General features: G+C 43.4%; 2 protein-coding genes across 2 annotated transcripts in view; one reads left to right on the top strand and one right to left on the bottom strand.

Annotated features, from left to right (window-relative positions):
• Positions 1–1,058: 1,058 nt before the first annotated feature.
• Positions 1,059–8,358, bottom strand: ENY2 (ENY2 transcription and export complex 2 subunit). Its single transcript, XM_033155755.1, has 6 exons — positions 8,272–8,358; positions 7,583–7,653; positions 4,450–4,551; positions 3,192–3,262; positions 2,546–2,620; positions 1,059–1,374 (listed from the first exon to the last, which is right to left on the bottom strand). The coding sequence occupies exons 3-6, from the start codon at positions 4,515–4,517 to the stop codon at positions 1,298–1,300; spliced, it is 291 nt and encodes a 96-aa protein (XP_033011646.1). The 5' UTR covers positions 4,518–4,551; positions 7,583–7,653; positions 8,272–8,358; the 3' UTR covers positions 1,059–1,297.
• Positions 8,359–9,757: 1,399 nt separating this feature from the next.
• Positions 9,758–15,438, top strand: part of NUDCD1 (NudC domain containing 1) — a 47,342-nt gene continuing 41,661 nt past the window's right edge. The window contains exon 1 of the mRNA XM_033155754.1: positions 9,758–9,911. Within this exon, the coding sequence (XP_033011645.1) occupies positions 9,794–9,911 (118 nt within the window). The 5' untranslated portion in view covers positions 9,758–9,793. The remainder of the gene's footprint in view (positions 9,912–15,438) is intronic.

Raw genomic sequence — 15,438 nt, 5'->3', positions numbered from 1 at the left:
ATAAATAATAAAGAAGTGAGAAGTTACATGTCATTTAAATGTTGTCCCAGCCATGTGGGTACCAGCAACTGCTGTTGCGAATGGCCCATTCTGTTCTTAACTGCTGGTGCTGTTTGAATTCCATGTATAGAAAAATAGTTTTGGACACTCTTGCCAGGAAATACACCAGAATTGGAAGGGACCACAATGATCCTCAGTCTAGTCCAACCCCCTGCCTCTTGTGTAAGAAGGCTGTATCCAATACTAATCCTCCTCAGAGTAAACCCACTGAGATTAAAATCGATGGCTCTAAATCGTGTTCATTAATGGGTCTAACACTAAGTAAAGCTTAGTTGGATACAACCCATAGTCTGGAATGTTACATACCAACCTAAAGTATATTTGCTTAGCATTAATTCCACTGAATTAAATAGGAGTTTCTAGATAATGTTAAGATTGCAATTGAAGAATGCCATTGGGTAAAATGGATTAGGATTTCAAGATTCTCGATCAGATGGGGGGGGGGGCAAGACGCACATCTAGCGTCTAGATTTTTTCTCCTTAGCTTGTGCCACCAGGACCTTAAAATATGAACATCAGAAGAAGATTTGATTTCTGAGACCACTTTCAAATCCCCAGTGTAACAAGCAGGCATACTACCTTATTTTGTTGTCAAAATTGCCTTAAAAATCTGGCTTCCATTGCCATGACCTCATATCCCAGCCCCCCCCCCATCTTAATTGCTTCTTTTAAAAACAGCATCTCTTTCAACTCAGCATCACAATTAAGTGGTATAGGCAGTGTCTGCAATAGGCTAGGGCAACAAAATATATTGATGCTCCCAGGTTGGGAAAGGGTAGGCTAAGAGAATACCCATCTACCCAAAATCCTGAAAGGTGAGACTTTACATCTATACATCACTGCTCTGTCCCATCCTGTATCATATGGGCATCCTTCTTTTTCTCTGCTGTTAACCAAATACTTTATCTAGCGTGTGTTCTCCTGTTATAATTTCTGCTACTGCAATTTTAAGAGACATTTGGAATAGTTAATAATGATGGAAAAAGATGTCAATCATGTTAAGCGACACAATAACCTTTTAATGGCAAGAAATGGCATCACTTTCCAACGTACACCCACAAGCAGTTCATTTTATTTTTTATTAAAATAGCAAGAATTAAGAAGTCAATGTAGCAAAGTACACTTCCAGTAACTAAACATTAAAAAAGTGAACTTTCAACCCTAAAGCATGGAAAAATGTCTTCCAGTTTCTGGCATGATTCACTTAATACAACACGGTAAGACTCAATGGAAGAAATCAAAGGCTGGCGTGTTGAGCAAGGAATGTTCTTATTCTTTGTAGAAGCTCTTTCTTTACACTGTCGGGTACCAAGGCTGAAAAGTAAAAATAGGTAGCAAGAGATAAGAGTAGGGAAAAGGTGTGAGAAATCAAGCTGAAGCCACATTGCATTGCAGCGCTTGTAAACTACTGTTGTGACATGTAAACACCACTACTTGATTTTTATACATACAAAGTGAAGAGCCCAATTTGAAATCCTTCGAGATTCGTCCTGTTTAGCCCAGATTAATAACAAACCCCATGAGATCAAAACTTTGGCTCTACAAACCCCAACAGCCATGTATAGTTCTGGTCTACTGGGAAGTTGGTATCTCTGGGGTTGTCTGAGTTGTTGAGCATCTGGCAGGTCACAATCCGTATCCCATTGGCTGTCTTTGGATTGATGGATCATATGAACTTTTGCACAGTGGCACGTTTGTGTCATTCTCTTCCAAGAGAAATCCCCCAGCCTTAGTCTTTATGGGTTTGTAAAAAATGCCAGGCAGTCAGGCTAGGCTGAATTCAACTTTGATGTTACCTGAAATTGTTGTCTCTGTTTTTGTGTTATAACTCTATTCTATGTCCTTGCCAGTGATTTAATTTGCTGTGATCCACCCTGAACTCCGCTTGGACAAAACAGAAGAAGCCCTTCTAATCACTGAGAACTAATTAGGATCCAAGCCATTAATACGCATCAGGAAATACTGAACTGGCTTGATGCATTTTCCGATATATTGAGGATGCATGTCCAGTTGTTACATGAGACTAGTTGCCCATGGCTAGAGCTGTGCTGGTGCCAGTGTTTTACTCAGTCCAATTCTTTCTTTCTTTCTTTCTTTCTTTCTTTCTTTCTTTCTTTCTTTCTTTCTTTCCTAATTGCCTATGGCTGATCACATTAAACACATTCAATCCATCTCTTCGCAATTAAGTAAATGAGCACCATTAGGTACATGCCTCAAGATGACAGAGAATCTTGTTTATAGTAAACCAATTGCAGCATTCTCCTAGATCAAGGATGGAGAACCCGCATCTCTCCAGGTGTTGTTGCACTCCGACTCCCATCAGCACCAGCCAATATGACCAATGATTAGGAATGATGGAAGCTGCAGTCCAGGAATGACTGCACAACCACAGATTCACTTTCCTTGTCCTAGATGCAGCAGTACATAAATCTCAGCCAGATTAGTGTTCTATGTGCATGTGTCAAAGCAATGTTACTTCTCTTACCTCTGCCTTTGGGAGTAATTTCTGCCACCAAATCGTCAACCGTGACATGCTCTAGGCCTTTGTCTTTGATGACATCTAAGCAAAGTTACACACAATACTTCAAATTAGAAAATGATAGGCCTAGCTAGTATGACAAAACTCAACACACGTATTGTGGCTCATTCCAAAGCGCTTTTACACATTTAACTTTAAGTGATCAGATGTGTCATGTCTGCATTGGACCTAAACAGAAATAGGAAGGAAAAATATTCTTGAACTAGTGACGATATAAAAGGAGGAACCTCAGTCAACCTAATTCTGAAATCATCAGATTTAGACTGTTAGAAGCATAGCCTGGGTATAAATACAATAAAGAGAGAGAAATTAAACTTCTTTTTAATAGAAATTTGAAGCAGCTGATGATTGTGCACCACAAGGTAGAATAAATATTCTGGGAAATGGACATTTTGGTTCTAGAAGGAACTGGGTATAAAATGCAGTGCTTAAAACTGCTAGAATGGAGGTGGAAAGAAACAGACAGGTTTTTAAAAAAATAATCTGTCAGTATTTAAAATGCAGGTATATAGGCACTCACTTCCATATGCTTTGTACTTATGGCTTAGCTCTGTCAATACATTCACAATTACTGAGATCAACTGACAATTACCTTTGCAGTGTGCCTTCAGCTGGTCCTTCCAGCCACATTCAATTAATTTGGCTCTCAGTAACTCTTTAAGGCTGTAAAATAACATGCCGTTAGAGGAAAATCAAGTAAACCGCATTCTCAAGCCACAAATATAAACTACCACACTTAAAGAGACATTAGCACAAACAAATGCTTGGAATGTGGAATCTGCACTGACCAAACCTAATCCAAGGGTGACACACCTGTAGCTCTCCAGATGTTGTTGGATTGCAGCCATGCTAGCTAGCGCAGAGGAGTCCAACAACCTGAATTAGAAAGCTAAAATGCAAAACCCCAAATGCAAAAAAATGCAATTTTTTTGCAAAAAAATGAAAAAAAAGCTACAAGCAAAACCCCAAACCAGCTATATTTGTACAGTGGTGCCCCGCTAGACGAAAATAATTCGTTCTGCGAAAATTTTCGTCTAGCGGGTTTTTCGTCTTGCGGAGCGGCAATGGCAGCCGCGCTCTGCAAAACGAAAAAAAAGACAAAAAATTTTCGTCTTGCGAGGCAGCCCCAAAGACTTTTTCGTCTAGCAGGGCAGCCTTCCGCTAGACGAATGCCTTCGTCTAGCGAGTTTTTCGTCTAGCGAGGCATTCGTCTAGCGGGGCACCACTGTAGTTGGTTTTTTTTAACTCCAGGTGATTAAGGGCAGCATACATGGTCCTACCACCCACCAATTTTATTGTTTGTACAATCGAACTTAGTTAGGCTGAGTGATACCGACTGGCTACAGGGGATGCTCCAAATTGCTCCACTATTGACAAAAGGGAGGTTATTTCCAACCGTTCTCCTCTCCATCTGCAGTTCCACCTGCATACCCCTCCCAACTGTCCCATGTCCCCCAGAAACAGATTTACAAAGGCTGCAGGGAACAGCAAATTCATGGAGGATAAGGCACTAGGTTGATCCAACCCATGATGGCTATGTTCTGCCTCAATGGTTGGAGGCAGTAATGCTACTGAATGGCAGCTGCTAGAAATCACAGAAAAGGAAAGTGCTCTTGTGCTTGGGTCCTGCTAGTAAATTTCCCATACGCATCTGGCCAGCCACTGTGAGAACAGGATGCTGGATAGATGGGCCACTGGCCTGATCCAGCAGGACTCTTCGTATAGTAACACACCTTTTTTCTCTAGTAATGAACACAGAAGGCTCCAATCCTAACCACATGTGGGGTTACGAATGCAGCCAGAGATGCAATATATTTCTACATGTGGAACAGGAAACAAAGGTCACCTACCGTTCTCGTTCTCCCGTTTCAATTAGCTTTTGGTTTATGCTTGCTCTCATTTGGGCATCTTTATTCATTTTTTGGGGAGTCTATCTGTCAACAACCGATCTACAAAAAAAAAAAAAAAAAAAAAAAAATTGCAGAGATGAACCTTACTGAGACATAACATCTACCATCCAGCTAAATTGGGTGTACACAAAGAAAGGTGAATATAGCCCATAAGTTACATGTTGTTGCTTGCCAGAGACTTGTTAACAGGAAAGTTGCCAAGTTTCAGAAGGTGACAATGCATAGTTGGATACGCAGGGAGGAATCACAAAGTACACGGACCTGTTCTGAGATTTTCCAATGCTTTGTTCATTCGTTCTGTTTTTATGTTGTTCAGTCGTTTAAAAACAAACAAAACAATATCTGCCCTGCACACAGTTTAAAGGCCATTTTTGTTGTTGTTTAGTCGTTTCCAACTCTTTGTGACCCCATGGACCAGAGCACACCAGGCACTCCTGTCTTCCACTGCCTCCCACAGTTTGGTCAAACTCATCTTAGTAGCCTCGAGAACACTGTCCATCCATCTTGTCTTCTGTCGTCCGCTTCTCCTTGTGCCCTCAATCTTTCCCAACATCAGGGTCTTTCCCAGGGAGTCTTCTCTTCTCATGAGGTGGCCAAAATATTGGAGCCTCAGCTTCAGGATCTGTCCTTCCAGTGAGCACACAGGGCTGATTTCCTTAAGAGCCAGTGTGGTGTAGTGGTTAAGAGTGGTAGACTCGTAATCTGGGGAACCGGGTTCGTGTCTCCGCTCCTCCACATGCAGCTGCTGGGTGACCTTGGGCTAGTCACACTTCTTTGAAGTCTCTCAGCCCCACTCACCTCACAGAGTGCTTGTTGTGGGGGAGGAAGGGAAAGGAGAATGTTAGCCGCTTTGAGACTCCTTCGGGTAGTGATAAAGCGGGATATCAAATCCAAACTCTTCTTCTTCTTAAGTATTGATAGGTTTGATCTTCTTGAAGTCCCTGGGACTCTCAAGAGTCTCCTCCAGCAACATAATTCAAAAGCACCAATTCTTCAGCGATCAGCCTTCTTAATATTAATATTAATAATAATAACAATAATTTTATTTCTACCCTGCCCTTCCCAATCCAAAGCCCGGGCTCAGGGCGGCTAACAACAAATATAAGACAATGATTAAAACAACTTATTTTTATACAACTCATTTCCATACATCACTACTGGGAAAACCATAGCTTTGACTATACGGACCTTTGTCGGCTAGGTGATGTCTCTGCTTTTTAAGATGCTGTCTAGGTTTGTCATTGCTTTTCTCCCAAGAAGCAGGCGCCTTTTAATTTCATGACTGCTGTCACCATCTGCAGTGATCATGGAATTTTCTTGGCAGGGGTACTAGAGTGTCTTGCCGGTTCCTGCTGCAGGTGGACGTTTAGTCAAAACTCTCCACTATGACCTGTCCGTCTTGGGTGGCCCTGCACAGCATAGCTCATAGCTTCTCTGAGTTATTCAAGCCCCTTCGCAGTGATCCATGAAGGAGTCCGTTTTTATAGTCGGGTACTAAATAAATCCATTCTTTCCATCTGACACAAGGACCTCAGTGGCAAGACAACAACTTCCGTTGTTGATTCAAGAGCTAAGCACAATGATTTTCTTAGACCAGAACAGTGCGATCATATGCAATTGCAATGTTTTATTAATAGATTTTACCAATTCCAAACCACTCCCAATAAATGCAGCTCTTTGTTCCCAACATTTTGACCTGGTGCCAATCCTAGGCACATTTACTGGAACTAAGTCCTATTAAATTCAATGCAATTAATCCTAAGAAAGTGTATACAGCACAGCAGCCTTTGCCAGCCTGTGCCCTCCAAATGTTCTGGAATACAACTCATATCATCCCTGGCCAGCACTAATGGGAGATGTAGTCCAAAACAACTTAGTTCAGTGCACTGCAGCATTAAAAAGGACCAGGGAAGAGCAAAACAGCTTAAAACTCCTCTCTGGGACCACGTACATTTTTGTGGGCTCCGTAAGTCATAGTTTGTCTTACCATATTGTGCCACTGAGGTCATTGTTTTATTTATTCTGGCAAAACTAAACTTGGAATTCCCCCCTCCCCTTCAGTTAGGAACAGCTGGGGACAAGGAAAATGAGTGTGGGCTTTTGGCAGGGTGGTGTATCTTCCTGTCTGTGCCATCCCCCCACTCATTTAAAATCAACCCTAAAGCAACCATTAGCCACAAAGAGGAGAAAAGGAAGGTACACTACAGGAACCAGTGTGGTTTCTTCTTTGAGACCACTAGCAGCTGGGAGCAATTTAAATTCAGGAAATAGTGTAAAAGGGAAAGGGTTAAGACTTCCCCCACCAACACCTATCTAAATCTCTCCCCCTCCCCGCCCTCCAATATTTGCTCTTAATAAAAAAAAATCATTTTAGAGTCCCAATAATGGATACCCCACATTTTTGATTGATCTGCAGCTTTGGGCAAGCAGATATCAGATGCACCAGCACTGGGCTGAAAGTGTCGACTGATGAAAGTCTCTTGTTGTCTCTGATATAGGAATGCTGTATCTCAAGTTAGATGAAGAGATTCTCCTCCCCTTATGCAGGCTACTGCCTGTGCTCCATTGGACCCTTGCTTCACGGTCTACACCAGGGGTAGGCAACCTAAGGCCTGTGGGCCGGATACGGCCCTATCGCCTTCTAAATCCGGCCGTCAGCATATTTTTACATGAGTAGAATGTGTCCTTTTATTTAAAATGCATCTCTGGGTTATTTGTGGGGCATAGGAATTTGTTCATCGCCCCTAGTCCGGCCCACCACATGGTCTGAGGGACAATGAACCGGCCCACAGCTGAAAAAGGTTGCTGACCCCTGGTCTACACTGACTGTTAGTGGTCCTCCAATATATCTGTTAGGGATCTTTCCCAGCCCTGCCCCGAGATGCTGGGAACTTAACCTGGGACATTCTACATATAAAGCAAAAGCACCGACTATGAGCTATGACCCTTCACTTCATTAAAGCACAAAGGGGTATATAAAAGTATATGTAAATTTTGAGGGGGAAAGAAAAAAACAGGAGCCAAAAATTGCATGTTTGAAAATTTTGGTCTAGAGGCATGATGAGAAACTTACGTTTTAAGAAAGGGACACACACTATGCTGTTCCCAAATGGATTTCAATCGCCACAGATTTCGGCGCTCCCTCTGCAAGGAAGATACAATTGATAGTTTTAAAACGGATCAGAAATAATGAAGCACCACGGAAGATTAGAAAGCTCCTTATTTGAAGCCCTGTACAACTGCTGCCAGTAAATCATACTGAAAACCAGGCTGATCAATTGGCTTATTGCACGGCAGCAAAACCAGAAGCGCATACACTGGTGTACCATTCAGGCGTTATGTGTTCTCAGAGTGGGGGAAACTCCGGCGTGCACACGCCACAGTCACGTTTAACGTGAGAACGCACCCTGAATCACCATCCCATTTTAAATGCGTGCACGTCTCTAGTTGCCTGGCTACCAAATTTCCAAAAACACGCAGATGCGACCTACTGAAGTCAGGCGAATTTACAGCCACCCAGATTTCACACTGGGGAACTTGGATCTGAAAGAGCCTTTCCCGACCCCCCCGGGACAGTATCTGGAAATTGGGAGGAGGGGGTGGAGAGAGAGAGAGAAGCCAGTTCCAAGTGGGGAGATCGGGAAAAGAGAGAAGGAGGGAGAGGAAAGGGAGCCATTCTTCAGTCTAGGCGACCAAGATGCCTCCTCCTCCGCTATCACCCCCCCCCCACACACACACACACCTGCCGCCAACTCGGATTACCTGCCCCGAAGGAGACCCGATCCCTTCCCGTCCGGCTCCCGAGACCAAGACTTAACAGAAATCTCAACGCCCTGCCTAATCTTCCCCGCCGCAGGGATGCATGGGAAATGTAGTCCTTGGTTGAGAACTCTGCGAGCCCTGGTTACGGCAAAAGAACTACAACTCCCAGAAGGCCCTCCAGCCGCTCGCCTGCTTCGCTCGAGCCCCCACCCGTGTCTCGAGATGAAACTATGTCTCCCACAATCCCTTTCGGCAGCTTCGACTCCGGCAACCGCCCCGCCCCCCAGTCTTGCGCGGGTTCAATTCAGAATGGTGCAGGCATAGAAATAAGACGGGAGGGGAAAGGCTGGTTTTCGTGGGGTCTGGGTTGCGAAACTTAACCCGCGAGTTTAGATGTCACTCAATTCAGTAGGAGTTAATGGATTTGCTCCCATCGAGTGTGCAGCTTTCCTTAGATGCAAATCTTTGCTGATTTCTGTCTCTTAAAAAAAATCATTTGGTTTTTCAAATTGAAATTTTACAGAGATTTATCACACATAAATAATAAAAACAAGACTCCAAGTTATCTCCTGAACTTCCATCCTCCCCTTTGTGGGTCCTATTATTAATCCTTTCCTCCCGCATCTTTTATGATAATCCAAAACCTTTACCTCTTTCCCATTATGTCCAGAATTCAACCTTCAACTACAAGTGATATTCCGATCCTACTAACGATTTTAACTGTTTACAATGGTCTTTAAAGTAAGTTATAAATTTTCCCCATTCCTTGTTAAAATATTGGTCTTCCTGATTTCTGACTCTTAAAACTTTGCTGATTTCACTCCCAGGTAAATATGCCTAGCTAAAGCTAAACAGGGTTAATTAATACGTAAGAAAAGCACGCAAGTGCATTTAGCAAACTTAATGGGCTCCTCATCAACTCTTGTCAAAGCAAAAAAAAAAAAAAACCTTTGAAAGTGCAGTTTACTCCTGAGCAAGGTCCACAGGATTAGATTGCAAGGCGTGCTTTTACCCCGGCAATCATAGAGTTGGGCACCCGAGGGTCATCCTGTCGAGCCCCACCCACTTGCAAAGCAAGAATCTTCTTTTCCCAACATGGGGCTCGAACCCATAACCCTGAGATCTTCTTCTCACACAAGTAAACCCTGTTAAACTGCACCCCCAACCACACCACCGACCTATTCCTTTTTCTCTGAAGTCCGCACAGTGGCCGGCAGCAGCCCTCCAGCCCTAACTGGCTTGGATTTGGGGAACTCCTCCTTTACCGACGATATCCTGGCTGCAGTGTGAGGAAGACTTACTTCCCTTTGGTTGCATGCGCACGGGATCGCAGGCCGCGACCATTCACCTACTATGCTCTCGAGAGCCCAGCCAGGAGCCTAGAGGGCGCTCGGAGACTACATCTCCCGGCGTGCCTCAGTACCCAGGATCCTTTGCGCCGGCGAGAGGCGCTTCGTCGGCCGATCGCGACAGACTCGCCGTTTCAACAACAACTTTATTGCTCCGCCGGTTCCCGGGCGGCATGGAGGCGGCGGCGAATTGCTCCCTTCGCGTCAAGCGGCTGCTCTTGGACCCCAAGTTCGAGGGATACAAGTTGTCGCTGGAGCCGCTGGCCTGTTACCAAGTGGGCCTGGACTCCCGTGAGTACCATGGGGGAGAAAGCCGTGAGGGGCCTGGCCTCCTCAATGCTCCCTGTCATCACTTGGGGGAGGGGAATGAACTCCCTTTCGAAACTATAGCAGTGTTCATTGGGGATGATTTGTTACTTTTTATTATCTTTGCTGTGCTCGTAAGACAGGCGGGGTAAAAAGTACTGGAAGTTTTCTCTTTTTTTAAAAAAGTATGGGGATTCCTGCATTGCAGTAGGGTGGGCAAGATGAAGCTCATGGCCCCTTCTCTACAATTTTATGATCCTATGATATCAGATCCTCCAATTGTCCCTATTTTCCAGGGGCGCCCCTGATTTAGAGAAGCCAGAATCCCATAATGTCCCACTTTTCCTTAGGATGTTCGTATTTTCATTGGAAAAATGTTGGAGGGTATGGACTTATCCACCCCAGCCATCTGAAGGCAATCCTGTATAGGGAAGTTTTTTTAAAAAATATATATTTTTTATATGTTAGAAGCATATTTTTTGATGGTATTAAATTTTTATTCTGTGCCCCTGCAAGCAACATGACATTCTGTGGAGGTAGTGAGTTACTGTTTGCAATTCTGTTAAATATTTACCCTAGACCTTCCAAGTGTCCCTATTTTCCATGGACGTCCCTGATTTAGAGAAACTGTCCTGGTTTCTGATTTGATCCCAGAATGTTCCACTTTTCCTTAAGGTTGTCCTTATTTTCATCGAAGAAATGTTGGAGAGTATGGAGTTATCTGACTCCTGAACTGTCTGAAGGCAATCCTGCGTAGGGAAGTTTTTTTTATTAAAAAAAAAGTTTAATGTTTTATTATGTGTTTTTATATATGTTGTAAGCTGCCAGAGTGGCTGGGCCAACCCAGTCAGATGTGTGGGGTATAAATAGTAAAATTATCATTATGGAATGGAACGCCCCTATTTTTCATCAGAGAAATGTTGGAGGGTATGTGATATAAGTTCTTGACAATTAAGAGTTCATCCTACAAACCCTTCCTCTGCCAGGCCTGGAGCCTAAAATGTCTTGCATGTGAGTGGGGTTTGTGGGGATTCATTATAATTATCACTGTAATTTAATAGGGATAATAATAACCCCTCTAGCTTTCAAATGAAGCTGAAGGTGGCTGGCAAATCCAAATTTATTCTCATTATTATTATTATTATTATTAAGTCTCTCCTTGCTTGCAGAAGAAGCTGAAAGTGGCTGGCAAATATATATTGGTGAGGTTGGCATCCGTCTGTCTCAGGAGTCTGGCGTTGTGTGCCTGTGGGGATGAAGTTAAAAACTGTTGAGTGACTGGCAAATCCAAATATTTATTTATTGAATTTGTATACCACCCTTCACAGGGAAGTTTACAGAATAAAAATGCAAACATGCATAACATAAAAGCAAACAAAACAATACCTGCCCCGCACACAGTTTAAAGACCATTTTTGTTGTTTAGTCATTTAGTCGTGTCCGACTCCTCGTGACCCCATGGACCAGAGCACGCCAGGCACTCCTGTTTTCCACTGCCTTCCGCAGTTTCGTCAAATTCATGTTGGTAGTTTCGAGAACATTGTCCAACCATCTCGTCCTCTGTCGTCCCCTTCTCCTTGTGCCCTCCATCTTTCCCAACATCAGGGTCTTTTCCAGGGAGTCTTCTCTTCTCATGAGGTGGCCAAAGTATTGAAGCTGGATCTACCCTTCCAGTGAGCACTCAGGCCTGATTTCCTTCAGAATGTATAGGTTTGATCTTCTTGCAGTCCATGGGACTCTCAAGAGTCTCCTCCAGCACTATAATTCAAAAGCATCAATTCTTCGGCGATCAGCCTTCTTTATGCTGTAAACTCTGTGCTTCCTCCAGCTACATCTGGGTATAAATATGTGTAAAATAAACCATATTTTTTAAAGACACAATGGTCTCTGCTGCGTTTTGACTCCCAACAGAAACATGACTCTGGGTAAGTGCCTGGATCCCCTGGAATCTTGCTACTGCTCAGCAGAGATCGGGGGTGGCGTGCAACCTTCATTACAATATGTATACAATGTTAAAATTGGCTTGAAGGCATTAGGAGCATAGGAAGCTGCCTAAGACTGAACATTGCATTGTCTACTGCACAGACTGGCAGTATCTCTTCAGGGTTTTAGGCAGGAGTCTTTCCCAGTTCTACCTGGAAATGCTGGGGTTGAACCCAGGATCTTGGGAATGCAAAGCATGCACTCTGCCATTAAGTCCTTGCCTCATTCTCAAATGCCTGGGCATTTATTTATTTATTTAGCTTGGTGCTGACAAACTTCCCTGGAATGTGCATTCCATATATGAGGTGTCATATTGGAGAAGGCCCTCTCTCTGGTCACCACATACTTGGCTTCAGATGGCAGGGAGTCCTAGACAAGGGTTTCTGACCCAGCTTTCACAGCCCCTTCTCCCCAGCTTTTGCTGCTGCTATGCTACCAGGAGCTATGCCATAGTCTGGCTTATGTCTGAACCTGGGTTCATGGTTTCTCTCTCCAAAGGAAATCATGGGCGCTAAGTGCTAAGCCAAGAACAGGACTTCCACTACAGCTCATGGTTTGTTTGGCAATACACAACCCATGAGTCTGAGTTAGGATGTAACACAAAGAAAACAATGACTTTGCTGCTCCTCTGCTACTAGGAGTTAAGTGGCCACAATTTTCTTCCTATGCACCAGCACATAGTGAATGCTCATCTTTAAACCATGGTTAGCTTTAACTGTGCTTTAAAGCAGGGTGTAACGAATCGGATCTAAGTTAAGGGATTTTCAGAAACCCGCGGTGTTTTATGAGTTAATGGGCACCCCAGTTTGAGTGGCAGGTATCTCATGGGAGGCGGGGCATTCCGCTCTTTAAAAGGAGGAAGCAGCCGTTAGAGATGAGGAGTGGTGACTGGAAGAAGGAGGGCGTGGGGCCAGGATGGTGGTGGGTAGGTTAGGGTAGGTAAGGATAGGTTGAAGATGTGTATATGATGCTGAAAGAAAGAGTTTACACTGTTATGAAACTAAGCTTATAAACGATTGCATTACTGAAACCGTTATGTTCTGAATGAAATAAAGACTTATTATTGTTGAGCTAAGAAAATATCGTCGTTTATTTGGTCCAGCGAGTTATGTATGCTCATGAGGAGGTGAACTCAGGGAAAGGAAAAAACTGACCTGCAGGGTGATAGTTTGTGTCTTGGAGTTCCCTCAGGAGGGGCTAGCAGGCGGAAACCTTGGTATTGCCACAGAGTTGCTAAGAGGGCTTAGCTAACTGATATAGTGAGGGGATCTAATGAAAGAGAGACCCCGAACTGTAGGCAAAGAAGAGTTTAAACCCTGAAGCCCAGAGCGGAGGATATAACCGGCCACGGCCGCTGGACAGGAAAACTCCCGTTACTAAGAGATTCCCAGATTATTAATAAAAGGGGATTGACATCACAGACGGACCTCAGAAGGACAGGTGGGGTGGATTGAAATTTGACCCAGAACACCTGATTAGCAATTCACTTAGTAACAAGGGGAGAGTGTGAAGTGGAGGTTCGTCGCACAGGGGTTCCTAAAGTAGTTCATGAACCATCAGTGGTTCATGAGTCTCATCCAGATGGTCCACGGTAGCAACTCTGCAGAGCAGCATAGCTATGTGTGTGTGAAGAACAGTGGGTGCAGAGGCTGCTCCATCCTTCTTAGAACACAGCAGTCTACCCAGAAGGTGAGCAAGATGGGCTCGAAGTAATGGGGAGAGGAGGATCTGTCTTTTTCAGAAGAATAAACCCACAGCTGACAGCAAGACGATGGAAGGTCTCCAGTGTGGAAAAGTCTGACAGGCCTCTTGAAAGGAGTGGAGAGTCAATGCATATTTTGCATCTAGCTCAGCACATTATGATTGCTAAACAACAAAAAGAAAAATCATTAATTGGTCTATCAAGTACCTAATTTTCAGGTGGTTGTGGGGAGAAGAGTAAAGGCTGGGAACCACTGGTTTAAAATGTGTCTTTAAGTTGTGGCAGGTTTGATCCACAGGATGGCAGTACAATGCAGAGAGTTGCCTTGGCTATCATTTATAAAGCTTTCTGCTTAAAGATGGTGGTGAGAAAAGATTTATATATATTGAGAGAGAATGTTTATATATTGGTATCTTGGTGCAATGAATAGCCCAGAGGCTATAGAAGACCACCTAGGTGCTTACACCTGTTACTGGCAGGTCACCTGATCAATACTTTCTAAGGAGAGGAGTTGTGGCAGTTTATAGATTGTAGATATAGTCCAAAGCTAGCCCTGTTCAGTAGACAGAGAGTGGTAGGAAACTATTTACACACCAGGGCCAGGGCAGTGACTCAATGACAGGTGAGGAATATGAAGTAGAGCAGTCACTGCCCTAGTCCCATAAACCTAGTGACCTTTATGGGATCATTGTTGAATCTGACTTGAAGAGGAAGGTTGGGGTAACCAGAATAACTGAGGCTTACTATACTTGGGTAGAGGAAATATGCTCCAACAGAGCTGTGTGTATGAGTGGTGTAGAATTACTTTTTTAAATATAGTATCTTCTCTCTTTAACTTTCCTTCTTTGGTGTTAAGTGTATGAACCTTGGATTTGTGTGCTTTCCCACATGCAGCTTCAAAGAAGATGTTGGAAGCATCTGCTTCTTTTTTCAACTCATGGTTTGTTTTGTGTGGTCTGGGAACTGCATTTAGTAAACTGTAGTTTATTAAAGCAAGTCGGAATCATTAACCACTAAGTTAGCTAGTTTCAAAAATCACAGGTAACACTAACCACACTTTGTCTAGTGTCGGCAACAACCTGTGGTTAGTTGGAAGCTGAAACAAAGGCTTCCCATCTCCTTGTGGCCCTGCTGGAGGACATAAGCCTTTTGGCTTGTGAATGTAACACAAAGCCATGATTTAGCATTCCTGAAAAGATGGCCATTCAGTTACTTCCTGATGGTGATGATCACACAATACTGTATGCAGTTTTCTTGTATTTCAGCTAGCAGTTCACCAAAAGTTATACATAAATTGGGTATTGGGAAACGGGACCTGGCAGCCTAGAGCATTAGCAATGGAAGTTTCACTGTTCCTGTATATGTGTGTGTGTGTGTGTGTGTGTCCCTAATGATTGCAAACCTCATGAAAATATTATGTGAAATGACATGGTCATAGTGCTTTTAAGGTCTGCCAGGTTCAATTATGGCTCTCTTGCCACTTTCTCTCCACGTTTTTGGGACACCAAACAAATGGAAGCTTTGATGACAATAGGGAAAAGAACCTAAACCCTTTTACAAAGTTGTCTCTTCCATATGTACAACTTAAGCCAGAGGCAGCAGGTGGCACTCTGGGGTTGTTGTTTTATCAGATCTGCTTCATCGTATTTGCTTATAACAGTAATAATAGTTTGAAAAAAACCTCTAAATTCAGCAAGTCAGAGACTTAAAGGACAATTCTATTTTTCAATGAAGTTAACATTTTGAATTGTAGGTCCCAAAGAATGATTATCTATTAAATGTAACTTGAGATTTTTGTTTTAAATGAATGCAGGATCTTACATTTTC

The sequence above is a fragment of the Lacerta agilis genome, chromosome 7 (assembly GCF_009819535.1).
Source record: "Lacerta agilis isolate rLacAgi1 chromosome 7, rLacAgi1.pri, whole genome shotgun sequence".
Lineage (NCBI taxonomy): Eukaryota > Metazoa > Chordata > Lepidosauria > Squamata > Lacertidae > Lacerta > Lacerta agilis.
This window is presented reverse-complemented; position numbering and strand designations above follow the sequence as displayed.

Bases quoted from the DNA above. Each gene is read 5' to 3' on its own strand.
- ENY2 (XM_033155755.1), bottom strand. From the start codon at position 4,517: ATGAATAAAGATGCCCAAATGAGAGCAAGCATAAACCAAAAGCTAATT. The intron at 3,263-4,449 runs GTAGGTGACCTT...GTTATTTTACAG, and splicing joins GAAACGGGAGAACGAGAACG to CCTTAAAGAGTTACTGAGAG. The intron at 1,375-2,545 runs GTAAGAGAAGTA...TTTACTTTTCAG, and splicing joins AATTACTCCCAAAGGCAGAG to CCTTGGTACCCGACAGTGTA.